This window comes from Dromaius novaehollandiae, chromosome 1 (assembly GCF_036370855.1).
Source record: "Dromaius novaehollandiae isolate bDroNov1 chromosome 1, bDroNov1.hap1, whole genome shotgun sequence".
In the NCBI taxonomy this organism is placed as follows: Eukaryota; Metazoa; Chordata; class Aves; order Casuariiformes; family Dromaiidae; genus Dromaius; species Dromaius novaehollandiae.
In genome coordinates, this window is record NC_088098.1 from 156902434 (window position 1) to 156918031 (window position 15598).

Consider the following 15598-nt stretch of genomic DNA (forward strand, 5'->3'; position numbering starts at 1 on the left):
TTTTCCTCTTCACTTGCAATTTGTTTTATATATATGCATATGTGTATAAATACACATATAAACATACATATAAGTACATAACCATAAAAAATAGTAACAATTCAGGATGCTATGCCACTAAGTATACTCTACCATTAATGTTATTTTAGATTACTTAGCACATTAAAGCCTCCCCATCTTTGCATAATATAAAATTTCAAGGAATAAAACAGTATCTCATGCATGGCACACTTTAAATAAAGTCTAAGAGAAACAACAAAACATTGTGCTAACCAGGATTGTCTGAAAAACTCACACATAGTAGCAGTGAATATGGAAGAGCCTGCCATTGTTCTGAACTAACACATTCTGTACTACTGTTGTAACAAGTTTTTTTTTTTTTTTCCTTTAATAGCATCCATTGTACATATCAAACAAATGAAAGATATGGACAAAGATATCAAAAAAGTATGGGAAAGACATGTAGAATGGTTCATTTACAATGCTGCAAATGTAAAAGTTATCTGGAACATCTTAATAAAGTATTAGACCTTTCCAAGTTTAATTTCACTCTTTAGGCAAGTACAGACATGATATACATTTAAAAATGGACATTCTTTTACCACTTTTCACAAATCAAGGTACAGTGCAGGTATTTCCCCCCCCCCCCCCCAAAAAAAAAGAATATCAGTTATATTATTGTTACATTAGATGATGTTTTCGCCATTTCTTCAGGGGAGTGACTCTTTATTACTTCTTTGATGAACTGTTCAAGTGCAGTGAAATACCCTTGGCACTGCCAAGTGTCATTATGAGTTCCATCAGGAAAAATCGCCAATCTCTTAGTCCGAGCTGGGGATAATTCGTAAAGTTGCTTCATCATAACTGGTGGAATTAACTGGTCAGACAACCCAGAGATGAAGAGAGAAGGCATTCTGCACTGAGAGATTTTTCTGTAGGACAGAAATTTATTTTTGTAGCACCATAAAGGAAGATATCTCATTGGAAAGAAAGAAAACAAAGTGCTGGCCATATGCGGGATGCTAAGAAAGGTGTTCTCCACCATGATGGCAGAAATTCTGTGGGAATTTTCAGAAGCTAAATGAATAGCTACTGCTCCCCCCAAGGAACGGCCAAAAAGAAAAATTTTTGTTTTATCAAGATCAGACCTAGTCATCACATAGTCTAACACAGCCTTGGAATCTAAGTACAAACCTTCTTCACTTGCTTCTCCTTCACTTTTTCCATACCCTCTATAATCAACAAGGAGTAAGTTTACTTTCAGGTTTACCAGCATTAACAAAGCATTTGGCAACCTGTGGCCAATGTTGCCTGCATTCCCATGAAAGTAAATGATGGTTGGAGAATATGCTGCATTGTCCCCTGTGTATCTCAGCAGAATAAGATTGAGAAGAACTCCATCTTTGGTTTTGATGAAGATGTTTTCATGTGGTATACCAGTAGGCATAGGAACATAAAGGCGTGATGAAGATGGCTGTTCAGGAAAGTAAAGCAGCACATCCTGGAATTTATATAATATACCTGCTATTGATACAAATATTAATATAAGTAGTATAATGCCTCCATACAAGTGAAAAGTTACTATCAAAGGTAAAAGAGAAATACGGCAGAGACCCCAAGACCAGGAAGCCAAAGCTAGTAGCCATCTCTCAGCAAAGGTCCAAAGCATCCATGACTTTTCCATTGTAGTAGTCAGTGATCTTTTACTCCAAGTAAATCCTGTAGAAAAACCCAAACATATATGTATAAATACAGAGGAAAAGAAAAATGAAATGATTTAGGCATTCAGATTTCTAGAAAAAAAATCAATGGTTAAGTCATTATACAACACAATAAATATCAAATTTGGGGGCAGACTCCCTCTGAATTTTTGGAAACCATTCAGTTCTGTAAAACAAATAGAAAAGCAATTATAAGACAGAGGCTTTAGAATTCATCAAAATCTCATTTACATTGTTTCAACAGTTAATACATGTCAGTAACACTAGCTACTTGGTTGACTGACATCGTAACTTATGCTTTCCCTCAGACATCCTTACCAACCAGCAGAGCAACCATACAAACCACGATATCATCAGTTTGTCACAACTCTTCTCTTGTAACTATTACAAACAATAAAAGTGCTTATTTCTAAGCTAGTACAAATTAAGGCCAACAGGAATGGTTCAATGAACCTATGCACTTCCTTCTACAACCAGGCTAGGCTAACAATGCATACAGGGTCTGCTATTACATAGCAGCTGTGTTTTCAGTATCTTGATCAACCATGATTATAAAGCCAAACAAAACATGAAAGAGACTCAACCATAATAAAATAAAGCACAATGTGACATAACAGTTATGTTTTGCTATATTTGGATTGATTCCGATTTGTTTTAATAGTTTTTTTTAAAATCGGCTTTATCAAACCATATTACATTTTTGCTGTATTTTATTTTACGAGACCACTGAAAACAGTCAGCTGACTACATTATCCTCTGATCAATAAAAAGCACAACTACTGAAAAGTCCAAATATGAAAACTCACTCATGACAAAAAAATAGATGCACACAGCATAAGATAAGGAGAGTGACAGTCAACAATAATGGATTAAATCTTCTTTGCAGCCATAACAGATAAGTATGTCTCACAGCATACACAGAATCTCTCACATTATTCACTGCTGGAAGTAAGGTGTAGTACAGAAACCAGCAAAAAACTGCCAAACTTACATGAGAATTACAGTAACTGTTCAAGTGGCATTAAGTTGAATAAACACATTGCCAGAGGCGGCAACACAAGTTGGCTAGTTTAAAAATACTCTAGGTGTTTCCAAGATCATATTACAGACAACAATTACAGTTTAGGCACAGTCTAAGATGTAACCTCCTTGGAAAGATGTAGTGCAATGAGATGTTAGATTAACTCCAAGTAATCTGACATGTAGAGACACGTTCAAGCACTGTGCAACTGTGGTTTGTATGGCTGATATTGAATCACACGACTCAAACCAAAGTAAGCTATATGGGCTAATAATACTAGAGAGGGCTGCAACTACACCAGCCATTTTGGTAGAACTGAGTGATCAAAAGTCACCTCTGCATTCACAGCCTGTTCCCTCACCAAATGTGAAAAGTGCTCACTATGACCAAGAAACACTGCCAGCTCTATGAAAGATTTTATTTTAGACAGATGATTATATAGATCAGCAAAAAACCTATGTCAGCCACACCTTGAGATTAACATACTAACCAAATGCAATGCGAAATTAAGCTTTTGTACAGTATATCTGCTCCTAATATAGAAAACTGGTAAAATACGTAGTCTAGACTGCAGTTAACCCACTTTGTTTTCTTGTATTATGTATTTACAAGTTCCTATTCAGAATCCACATCCAAGTTTGCCAAGGTATTGTCTATATGGAAATTTAATTATTGTGATCCATTTCTCTAGTAAGTCACAAAGACCAGGAGAAACATGAGGTAGGTACTTTGATCTGTAAAAGAACTTCCTAATGAAGTTGACAATTCCTGCATTGAATCTAAAGACTGTTAAGAGGAACGGTAACATTGATAATGACACAGTAAAAACACTCTCCTTACCTGTGTCATACAATTTTACTGAATTCCTTACAAGATGAAAGAGGCTCCAAAAATGCTTTTGTGACAAGACATTCACTACAGAGGAACAGATCCATAACTAAGAACCACTGCTAAAAAACAAAAAGGTGATAAAAATCTTAAGACTATTAAAAACTTTTGTGAATGTCTACCTCATATACATCAAGGACTGCTATTTGTAGACTGATACCCACAACTGATTTTATAAGCCATGTTAGTTTCAGTTGTCCACAGCTTCCTATTTTAATTTTGGTAAGATATGCAAAACTACCAAAGCGCTATACTAGTCTGTGATACTGCTGCTGTAAGTTAGATTACTTCTGTTTTATAACAAAACAAAACCAAAATCTTTTGCTATCAGAGCTGCAAAGCCAATGCATCTTAATCCTAAAACTAAGTAAAGTAACATAGACAAAGCATCTTGATCCTAAAAGTAGAACTTCATATAGTCATGTATTACCATGCTGCAATGTTTCATCCAGCATGCCAGTAGTGAAGCAATGGAAAGTAAAATTAGGGTTTCTGTAAAGCAAATTCAATTTCTTGCTATCAAAAAGCAACCCCTCCCCATAACATTAAGGGCAGCTTTGGGGAAGAAGAAAAAAAAAAACACACACATAGTTTGTGTGTTTAATACGTTAATTAGCAGGAAGGATAAACTATACAAATGCAATCTTTTCATTTAAGTAAGGCTGACAACCTTGCACTAATGAGCAGCTACAGGACTACTGAGGTGTTTTTTCCAACTGTGTGAAACACTGCTAACTCCATCTATTTCCAGGCTTGAATCAGATCATGTCTGTTACTTCACATCTTCTTGAAAGCTTTGTTAGCTGGAAAACTAAGATACAAGTTTCTCCTAGGTTCCTGTGTGCATCCTTCCAATACTATTTGAAAGATCACAAACATAGAAAATGATGGTTTGTCATACAAGCACAGAGGCCTGAAAGACTTTAAACTAAGTGAATACAAGCTCACTTCCAAGAACGCTACAAACCATGATTTCTGTGGAGTCCAAAAAAGTAGTAGGCCTTCCAAACATACCTTATTTGACCTGAACAGCAGAAGATGATACAAGCAGAACTAGATTTCCATTTAAAGGACATAAGAAAGAAAACTAACATAGTAATTCAGCAAGTGATAAGGTATTCCTTAAATCCTCAACACTTCTTGAAGTTCATGCGTGCTTAGCATACTGTAAGACTAAAAGAAATCTTTTTGGTTTTTGGTTGTAGTTTTTCCCTATTGCTGGGCTGGTTAAGAAGCTATACATATCGTACTAAATACTACTAACCTAACATTTTAGTTTATGTAAGATAATCTTTCAGTCAGTTTACAGTATAATGTCTTAACACAGAAAGACTCTGTGTTGAATTATGGAGAGCACCTGCTACAGTTCTCCTATATGTGTTTATTTTTTGTGACTAACTGGATGCCACAGAAATCACAGGTGGGAAACAGGGAGGGAAAGGGAGAAGAATGTATCTAGACTTTTGATGTTCCCTAATTGCTCAGTCAGTCCTTCAGTCAGAATGTAAGATATGTCATAGGCATATTCTAAGATGAAGCCCTTAAAGTAATGTTAGCAGGCTAGATAAACAATATTAGCAAATTTTCTAACAATACTGCAAAACTCATTTAATTAACTCAGCTAAGAGTTAAAGTTACTTTTCAAAAGTTGAACAAATCTATTCCGACTGAAAAGCCTAACAGAAAGTCTCCACAAGACCAGCACTTGTAGGAGAGGTGAAAAAGAAAGGTTGATTTTTGCCTAGTGCTTCTGTTTACCAGTAATAGAAACTGAGGCAGAACAGCTATCTGGTTACCTTAATATATCCTAGTTTCACACTATAAAATTCAATCATGATTTAAATATTCAATCTCAAATATATGCAGGCTTACAAAGGGAAGCTTGAGAGGACCTGGATGCTGACAGAAAGGGTGACAAAAATACAGGAAATCACAGGTTATAGCATGCTATTTTAATGCTGCAGCTGCCTATAGCAGGGAGGCTTGCAAATAAGAACAGTCTTTCGTATACACTGTATATATTGGAGAAAAAGAGCACTTAACTTGGAAGTAATCCTCCTGATGCACAGCCATTGGACTTTTCCAGAATATATCATATACCGTCTTTGCATTCAGTTACAACTTCTAGTCCACTATAATAATTTTCTTCACCTCTAGTATCAGACAGTCTGGTTTGAGCTTGTCTACCTGAGAAACAGAAGAGTTAACTTGCCACCTGGATAAGCATGTTTCTCTTTCTAGACCACAAGAACCACTCATGGACTTGCTCCATTACTGTTAGATGTCCCAATTAGAACAAGAAGGGCATATGCCTTTATGTATTCTAAAAAAGAATGTTTCTTTTGAAACAATTTCTCAATCACCTGCAAATATGACTAGCTAACACTGTGCTTTAAACAGCTGACTGTTTAAAAGGATTACCTCAATTATATTGCCTTCTACTGCTAGATTTTATCAGAGCTCTGCAGAAAGATCGCACGAAATATCATCCACATGTTACAGATGAAGACACTGGAATCAAAAAATGAAATAACCCTGGAAAGTCAGTCAGTTGGCCAATGGAAGGTGGAAGGTCTGATAGGTTTTCAGTTCCAGCCAAGAAATTGGATCAGGTTTCTCTACAGACTTCCTCTTCAGATCTCCCAGATAAAACATTATCCACGTGGAAAGCATTCTTACTTAAAGCAAGTTGCTTGTCATCTGTCACTAAGAAACCCTAGATTTAAGGAACGCAATACTGCTGCACTGTATTTCAAGTAATTGCCATAATTTCTACTATAACAAAGTCATTCCCTACTTTACAGCCTATATGGTAACAGTATTTGATAAATGTAGACTATTTAAACACGTATTTGATTAAACTGACCAAATTAGAGGTTATGATAACAAGCATAAGGGAGGTTGTTTGTCTGTTTTTTAAGCTTGCTGTCATATAGCTACGTCAATAGCTACGACAAGTACAGAGCCATCAACAGCAGAATCACACAGTCTTATCTGGCAGATGTTTTCCTAGACAACTGACAGGAATTCCAAGATATGTTCAACCATGCTGATCCTATGCTTAGCTGCCCTTATTATTAGAAAGTATTTCCTAAAACTTAATAGCAAGGAAGATTGAGTAACTTAACCTTAGTACTTCCAGCTCAACATTTCCCAGCCTTCAAACCTGTAATCTATCTTCAGTTTTTCCAGACTATACAAAACCAGCTCCTCTCCTCTTTCCTCACAGATCATGTTTTCTTAGGTTCAAAATTCATCAGATACCGTTCCTCTAGATTCTAACTGTTTCACATTTCCTCCCCTCCCTCCTGCTGACTGCTATCAAGTTTGGAGCAGCTAGTCTTGCTGGTGCAGAAGACAGTAGAAAAAACACCTTTAACAACTTTTCAAAACTGCATCAAAAAGCTACCTTTTGTAAATGCCAGCAGTTCTCTTAAGGTAAGTTTATAAGCATCTTTGAAAACTTAAGAGACAAGCAAAAAAGTGTATTGAAAGACCAAGTTCTAAAATCAGGGTATCCATTAGCACAGAAAAACACCAACGTGACACAAGTCAACATTATGCCACTCATACTCTATTAAGACTTAGCTGAAAGGAAGACTTAACCAGAGTGCTTCTCTGCCTAAAACAATCCATTTGTTTTAAAGCCCATTAGAGACCCCTTCAGTTTATACAGCTACAGAACAGCCCCAAATTGCCTCTCAGGATAGAGAGGAAAAAAAAAAAAAAAAAAAGACGGCGACATGTCTCAATCAAAACTTACATCCACCTTTTTATCCCACAGGGATATGTGCATCTATTAATTTGTACCTGCATCTATTTATTTGTACCCATCTATCCTGTTCTGAATCCACAGGCCACAAATTACTGACACAGACAAATGCCATATTCAGTCAGATGAGCTGCACATCCCATTTTTAAATAATTACTGATCACATAATTCACTCATAACCATAAAAATTCTAAGAATAATTAAAATCTTTACGATCAAGACATTTTAATAATAACCTGCTGTGCCCTAACACTATTCTTATATAGCTAAGATCATTATCAACTGAAGATCTTAAATATCTAACTGAAGACAATACTCAAAGGTAGCTGTGAACAGTTTTTCACTTATTTTGAATGGCAGTCAGAATTACTCTTATATTTGCCACTACTTCTGTACATATTTTCAGTCTCCATCTACATTTTTAGTATAAGAATTGCTATTTTCACACACTAATCACATTATAAGACATTTACCTTTGGAGATGATGATTTCCTGTGCTTCATCTCTGCCTGAAAGAAAATTGAATTTGGGAACTTTGAGTAAAATTTATTTTTGAGTTACACAAATAATTACTGTTTGCCTTCAGTTATTTGAAAGAAAATTAAGACCACCTAACAGCCAGTGAACCGAGAAGTTACTCATCCGCTTTATCTATGAAACTGTGCATATTATTTTGCTCTGATGCTCTTCCTGTCAAGCTCAGCTCTTGCATGAAAGGTCTGATAAACTTGAAAACATCATCTTACTATGAAGTTGAGAACGATGCTGAAGTATACTATACGACTGTATATATAACATATAGTGTATATATACAGTGCATAATGGTCAAGTTATGGGAGATTTACATTGACTCCTTAAAGCTAACTTTAAGGCTACTCATACTCTCTCTACAAGTTAGTGCTAAGAAGAGTATTCAGATATTTAATGGCTGCTCTCTGCACAAAGAAATTTACAAAAAGTTAGTCGTAATATTCACTGCAATACCTAGCATTTCATTATGGTTTCGAAATGAACAAAACATACCCAATTTTGTTCAAAATCACAAATATCTGAAGACATCTGTTTTGTCCTACTGCACTTCCCTTCCCTATGCTCCACCTCCTCCACACACACACACCACTTAACATAAGTTTTATATTTAATCATGTTTATTTAGAAGATTTCTATAAAAAGAAATATTAAGTTCTCAACAGTCACAAATTAGATTCAAGGTGTGGGGGGGATCAGATCTGAGGGTGAAATTAATCTATAAGAAAACCTAAAAGTTTAAAGAGGACAAGAAAATTACACTTCCTCAATACTAAAATCTTCCAAGGAAACTCTAATAAGAAATAAAGCAGCAGAGTAGCTACTTCTAAGGAAAAAGGAGAAATAGAACAACAAAATCCCAGACATAAGGGTTCTATTTTTGGAAACCAGAAAAGCACCTCTCCTACTTCAACAACTTCAAAACTTCCATAGATCTGCATCAATGGCACAGATTCGTAATCAAAAATGTTTTTCTCTAACTCCTACTATACTTTCCTTTCCACAACTGACAAACCCTACTGACTTTTACAGTCATCTCATAAATTATGAGCAAAGCCAATTATCATATTAGAAGCTTCACCTTCTATGGGCTCTTAAAACCTATTAATTCTCAAACAGCCGGAGTTATTTCCATCTTTACTTAAAAGAAACATTCCTCTAGGTGTTTTCAACATATTTACTTGCAACAGTTAAGCACATAAAAAGTCATGATCCATTTTCTAAAGCCCCCCATTTATAAAAACTGTTCCACGCAGTGGCAGAGGCAAATGAAAGAAAAGTAAGATTTTTGGCATGAGGAAGCAAAAACTCATCCCAAGGATTCACAGGAAGGCACCCGAACTAACAGAGCTTTGATCGCTGCTTTCAAGGCAGCGGCTCGCTACGAAAAGCAGCCCAGAGCGGAGGAACAGTAACCAGGTATTCCCGCAGCACAGGGCCTTGGCCCCCACCACTCCCACCGCGGAAAGAGCTGCGCTGTGATCACGGCGGTCCCCCCGCAGCGCGCCTCCCAAGCCGGGTCCGCCAGCCGCCGACGGCCGCTCCCTGCCCTACTTCCTCACGCCGCTTTTGCCGCCGCCCTGCGGCGAGTGACCGGGCCGGTGACACCCCCCTCCCCCCGCCCCCGGCGCACCCACCCGCCTCATCGTCCGGCGCGGTCGCTGCCGCCGAGGGCGCCTCAGCCGGACCCACTCCCCGACCCGCAACTTCAACCACTGCTCCTTCCCCGGCCGGACGTCACCGCCGCCACGACTTCCGCTTCCGAGGTCAGGGATCGGCAGCCCGCCCCCCTCCCGGACCGAACCAACCCGGGGGAGGGGGGAGGCGGGAGAAAGGCGGCCATGGCAGGTCCTGCCTCCCACCCCCCACAAGCCGGCCGCGCGCCGCCGGGAGCAGCCATTCGCGTCCCCTAAGAGCACCAACTACGCAGGCGCGCCAGCCGCCACGGCCGCTGGTAGCCGCGCCCCCCCCCCCCCGCGCCTCCCCCGCGCGGCCGGAACCATTGTGCTGGTGGGGAGGAGCACGGGCTCCGCCGTCACGGAGTCGCTCCTCCCGCCGCAGAGAGGAGGGGGGGAGGGGCCGAGGGAGCCCTCTCGAGGTGGCGGCTGCGACCGCGGGCTCTGCCGGTACCGCACCAGCGGGTGAGTCCTGCCGGAGCGTGGCGATTCTCCCCCCTCCCCCACCCCCACAAATGCCGTGGGGAGGGCGCGGCTGTTGCGGTGCGTGTGGGGGTGCCCCGGGAGGGAGCGCTCATGAACACTGCCCCCCCCCCCCGTGTCCATGGCAACGCTGTAACGGCTGCGCGGGGGCGGCGGGGGACGGCTCGTGCGCCCCCCAGCTTCCCCTTCCGGGAGGAGCCGGCAGCGGCACCGGGCCCCGGCCGCTCCTCCGCCCCGCCGCGCTGGGGCCCGCGGCTCCCTCCCGAGCGGCGGCCGGGGCGCTTGAGGGGCGAAGCCCCGCGCCGCCACCGTCTGGCGCGGCCTCGGGCCCGGTGCCGCGGGGAGGCAGGGCAGGGCAGGGCAGGGCGGGCCGGCCCGGCCCGGCTGGCTGGCTGGCTGGCGCCGGGGACGGGCTTTGCTCGGCGTGCCCGGCGGTGCTGGCGGAGCCCCGGCTGCGAGCTTGAGAAGCTCGGTGTAGCCTGCCGGAGGTTTTGCCTCTGCCGCGTTTCTCAGTAGCGGGAGGGGGGTTACGCTCCCTTCTGCTGTCTTAACCGTCTTGTCACGGTAGCGGTTGCTGTCGCTGTTCCACAGTTTGGCTGCCGAGTGCCGCCGTCACTGATAACAAAGTACAAAAGTGTCTGCTGGTGATCTTTAAGTAATGAATAACTTCAGTAAACCCTATAGCTTTTCTCGAGATAAGATAATGTGCTGATGTTTTGTTCCTTTTCAAATGTGTGTATGTATCTTCTTGTTCTCAGTGAAAAGTGAACACTGATGGCTTCTACACCTGCTTCACAGCCTTCTCCTAAAAAAACAGTAGCCTCTCAGGTGCCTTTTGCAGATCTGTGCTGTACTCTGGAGCGAATGCAGACATGTAAATCTCGGCCAGAGAAAACCAAGTATTTCAAGGAATTTCTGGATTCCTGGAGGAGGTTCCATGATGCTCTTCATCAAAAGGAGAAAGATGTTACAGATTCTTTTTACCCAGCAATGCGACTTATTCTTCCTCAGTTGGAAAGAGAAAGGATGGCATACGGAATTAAAGAAACTATGCTTGCAAAGCTGTATATTGAACTGCTTAATTTACCGAAAGATGGAAAAGATGCTGCAAAGCTTTTAAATTACAGAACACCTGCTGGCTCACGTGGAGATGCTGGAGATTTTGCAATGATTGCATACTTTGTATTAAAACCTAGGTGCCCAAAACAAGGCAGACTGACAGTAGAACAAGTCAATGAGCTCTTAGATGCAATAGCTAATAATAATGCTGCCAAAAACAAGGGTCTATTAAAGAGAAGTCTCCTTCAGTTAATTACTCAGAGCTCAGCACTTGAACAAAAATGGCTTATCCGAATGATTATAAAGGATCTAAAACTTGGTGTTAGTCAACAAACTATATTTTCCATTTTTCATCCTGATGCTGCTGAATTACACAATGTCACAACTGATTTGGAAAAAGTCTGTAGACAACTGCATGATCCCACTGTCTCACTTAGTGATGTTTCTATCATGTTATTTTCTGCCTTTAAACCAATGCTTGCTGCTATTGCTGATGTCCAGCAAATTGAGAAACAAATGAATAATCAGATATTCTACATAGAAACTAAACTGGATGGTGAGCGTATGCAGATGCACAAAGATGGAGATGTATATAAGTATTTTTCCCGAAATGGGTATGACTATACTCAGCAGTTTGGTGCTTCACCGCTTGAAGGTTCATTAACTCCGTTTATTCATAAAGTATTTAAAAGTAATGTGCAAAATTGCATTCTTGATGGTGAAATGATGGCTTACAATCCTGAGACACAAACATTCATGCAGAAAGGAAACAAATTTGACATAAAAAGAATGGTGGAGGAATCTGATCTGCAGACTTGCTACTGTGTGTTTGATGTATTGATGGTTAACAATCAAAAGTTGGGCCATGAAACACTAAGCAAAAGATACGAGATCTTAAGTGACGTATTCACCCCAGTAACAGGTAGAATACATGCTGTACATAAAACAAGTGCCAGAACTAGAAAAGAGGTAATTGATGCTTTAAATGAAGCAATAGATAATAGAGAGGAAGGAATTATGGTGAAAGATCCCGTGTCCACTTACAAGCCTGACAAACGTGGGGAAGGCTGGTTAAAAATCAAGCCAGAATATGTCAGTGGGTTGATGGATGAACTGGACCTTTTGATTGTTGGTGGTTACTGGGGAAAGGGCTCACGTGGTGGAATGATGTCTCATTTTTTGTGCGCTATTGCAGAGACTCCACCTCCAAATGAAAAACCCAGGATTTTCCACTCTATTTGTCGTGTTGGCTCTGGTTATACTATGAAGGAATTGTATGATCTGGGTTTGAAACTGGCTAAACACTGGAAGCCCTACCATAGGAAGGACCCTCCATGCAACATTTTGTGTGGAACTGAAAAACCTGAAGTATACATTGAACCTTGTAATTCTGTAATAGTTCAGATTAGGGCAGCTGAGATTGTTAACAGTGACATGTATAAAACTGATTGTACTTTGAGATTCCCCCGAATTGAGAGAATAAGAGAGGACAAGGAATGGTATGAATGCATGACTTCAGACATGTTAGAACATCTCAGAAGCAAAGCAGAGGGGAAGCTGGCCTCTAAACACCTCCATATAGATGATGATGAGCCACAAGAGAAAAAAAAGAAAACTGTACCAAAGGTGAAGAAGATAATTGGAATAGCTGAGCAGTTTAAAGCCCCTGATCTTTCTAATATAAACAAGGTTTCAAATGTATTCGAAGATGTTGAATTTTGTGTTATGACAGGAACGGGAAGATATTCGAAGTCTGAATTAGAAAGCAAAATAGCTGAATGTGGCGGAAGTGTGGTACAGAACCCTGGATCAGACACTTACTGTGTCATTGTAGGAACTGAGAACGTGAGAGTGAAAAACATCATTGCTTCCAACAAGTATGATGTGGTGAAGGCAGAGTGGCTCCTCCAATGTTTTCAAACCAAAATGCTTGTACCTTGGCAGCCTGCCTTTATGATTCACATGTGTCCTGACACAAAAGAACATTTTGCTCGTGAGTATGATTGTTACGGAGACAGCTATACAGCAGATGCTGATGTTGCACAACTAAAGGAAGTGTTCTCAAGAATGAAAGATAATAAGACGATGCCTTTGGACGTGATTGCTGAATTAGAAGAACGTTATTCATGGAACAGCTGCCAACTCAGTATATTCAGAGGAAACACTATTTATGTGGACTGTTATGCTGTTGTTAGTGAACCCAGAACAAAAATTCATGGAACAAGACTATCAATTAGAGCTTTAGAGCTCCGATTTTATGGTGCAAAAGTAGTCCCTCACCTAGAAGAGGGTGTGTCCCATGTCGTTATAGGAGAAGATCACTCCCGGGTAAAAGAAATGAAAGCACTGAGGAGAACATTTGATAAAAAATTTAAAATTGTATCTGAGCTATGGGTAACCAAATCGGTAGAGGAAGGAGTCCTAAAGAATGAAAATCAATACTTAATTTAAAGTATCTTTTAAGGTGGAAGCAAAAAACATTCTTGTTGACATGATTAGACTTGGAAATTATGGAGTTGTGTTGAGTTTTTAGAATCTTTTGATGTCTGTTTAGACTTGAAAGAGTAACGCTGTATTGTGGAAAATAGAGGAAGGCTGTTATTTGCACTGTTGTGGAAGCAAGGGGATGCTATGCCATGTTGGGGGGGCGCAGGGAGGGGAGAATAAGATAACCTAAGCCTTTTACTTCACAAACAGGTCTAAGAAGAGATGTATTCTTCTGAGTAAGAGAATTCCTAGCCATTAGTAGTGCCTGCCTCCATTGTTCAAAATGGAGTCAATTAATTACCATTTTAAGGAAATTCAACTGTTTAACATATTGCTTATTTATAACTTTATAATCACATTCATGTTGTTGTAGAAGTAAAGTAGTTGTTCTGTGTATAGTCTATATGCTACAGAATTTGCTAATTTATAAACCTCTGTACTGTTTTAATTTGTTTACATTGTTTTTAGCATTGAGCCTCCACACAGTCTGTATAGCACTTTGGTTTCAGGATACTGCCTTAATCCTATGTTTTTTTGTATAAAAACCATTGTAAAATAGAAGCTAAACTTCTGTCGAAGTGTTAATGAATTAATAATTACTTATATAGTTGTAAAATACAAATTAATTACTTTAAAACTATAATGATTTCCTGTCTCCATTACAGTTAAAGTTAGACCATCAGTGTGACAAAACTGAAGTTTTTTACTCTTAATTTTCAGTTTATCTTTCTGAGAATGTTTCATAAGCTATTTCAGTAATTTTCGAGGTTAATTTCCAAACACTATTCAATTTAAAAAAAAATACTAAATAAAATGTATTTTTAAAGTCTGCCTGGTATGTTGTTTTAGTGAGAGGTAATTCTCTGAAAAAAATGAAATGCATAGTTTCTGATTTTACTCTATTAAATATTTTTTTCTGATTTTACTCCATTAAATGCATTAACTTTGAGGGGAAAAACGTTAGGCCTGAGTTCTTGTTAAAGAAGTTAATGCAGGTGTTGAACGGAACTGCTTTTGGGCTCATCAGATAGAACCAGGTTTGGCTGACCTGTTTGTTCAGTGGTTTTTGTGGTAGTGTTCATATAAAAAATTACTTTGAAAAGGATCAGGAAATATCTTAGGAAAGGCTGAATGGAAGAACATTTATTCTTCTCTCTCACAGTTACTGTAAGCATTAGGAGCTCCTGTACTTTTCAAAATATTATAAAAGGTAAAACATAACCACTTTTCTTGAGTTACCATATAATTTGTAAAAAAGCAGAATGCACGTTCTTGTTTTTCTATACTTAAAATAGTAAATACTGAAAGACAGTACACGATTTGTTCCTCTAATAATTTGAGTAGAAAGCTGCTGTGTGTGAAGTATGCTTGTAACACTTTTGCATGACAGGGAATATTAAGACTAAGTTGCTAGGCTTTCTCCATGTAATGTCCTATTTTCTGATTTAATAATAGAAATTGAGAAGAGTTTGTCTTTATACCCATGCAGATTTCTCTTAAACAGATTTTAGTAAAATATGTATTTTAAGTGATCCTAGTTAGGAAGGTTAAGAGAACCTTAAAAGCAAAGCAAATAGGATTACAGCTGACTTTTGAGACAATGAAAAGTATCTCATCTTGAGACCTCAAATATAATTTACAGAAATGTATATAAGAAGTTCTAATTTCTTTGTTGTATTTTTTTGTTCTTACAGAGTTATGCAGGGGAATCTAGAACTAGTATTTATCAGCAAAATTGTTATTCTTCAGCGACCCCTTAATCCATAATGTATTAATGGAATGTCTTTTTTTTAATAAAAAAACTAAAAAAATAGGCTAAGCTATGGGTATTTGGATGAAACTGGTCCCTGCTGTTGTTAAAATATGTATCTAAAATATAAGCCAGGGACAGAAGAACCATTAATATTCTAGGCTAAGCATAGAATATTAAGCATAGCAAATATCCTAGGCATAGCAAAACAGT

General features: G+C 39.3%; 2 protein-coding genes across 8 annotated transcripts; one reads left to right on the top strand and one right to left on the bottom strand.

Annotated features, from left to right (window-relative positions):
* Positions 1-517: 517 nt before the first annotated feature.
* On the bottom strand, positions 518-9720 carry ABHD13 (abhydrolase domain containing 13). 7 transcript variants are annotated; one of them, XM_064504128.1, is made up of 4 exons: positions 9568-9720; positions 7876-7911; positions 3583-3692; positions 518-1719 (listed from the first exon to the last, which is right to left on the bottom strand). In XM_064504128.1, the coding sequence occupies exon 4, from the start codon at positions 1682-1684 to the stop codon at positions 671-673; it is 1014 nt and encodes a 337-aa protein (XP_064360198.1). In that variant the 5' UTR covers positions 1685-1719; positions 3583-3692; positions 7876-7911; positions 9568-9720; the 3' UTR covers positions 518-670. The 7 variants fall into 7 exon arrangements, with proteins under 7 accessions (XP_064360198.1, XP_064360172.1, XP_064360200.1 ...); XM_064504102.1 differs by having other exon boundaries at positions 3583-5817; XM_064504130.1 differs by having other exon boundaries at positions 7876-7907; positions 9568-9712.
* A 225-nt stretch (positions 9721-9945) lies between these two features.
* Positions 9946-14464, top strand: LIG4 (DNA ligase 4). Its single transcript, XM_026102470.2, has 2 exons — positions 9946-10071; positions 10848-14464. Exon 2 carries the CDS (start codon positions 10864-10866, stop codon positions 13597-13599), a length of 2736 nt encoding a protein of 911 aa, XP_025958255.2. The 5' UTR covers positions 9946-10071; positions 10848-10863; the 3' UTR covers positions 13600-14464.
* The last annotated feature ends 1134 nt before the right edge of the window (positions 14465-15598 follow it).

What these genes read in the sequence shown, in the direction of transcription:
- LIG4 (XM_026102470.2), top strand. Translation starts at nt 10,864, where the DNA reads ATGGCTTCTACACCTGCTTCACAGCCTTCTCCTAAAAAAACAGTAGCC.
- ABHD13 (XM_064504128.1), bottom strand. Translation starts at nt 1,684, where the DNA reads ATGGAAAAGTCATGGATGCTTTGGACCTTTGCTGAGAGATGGCTACTA.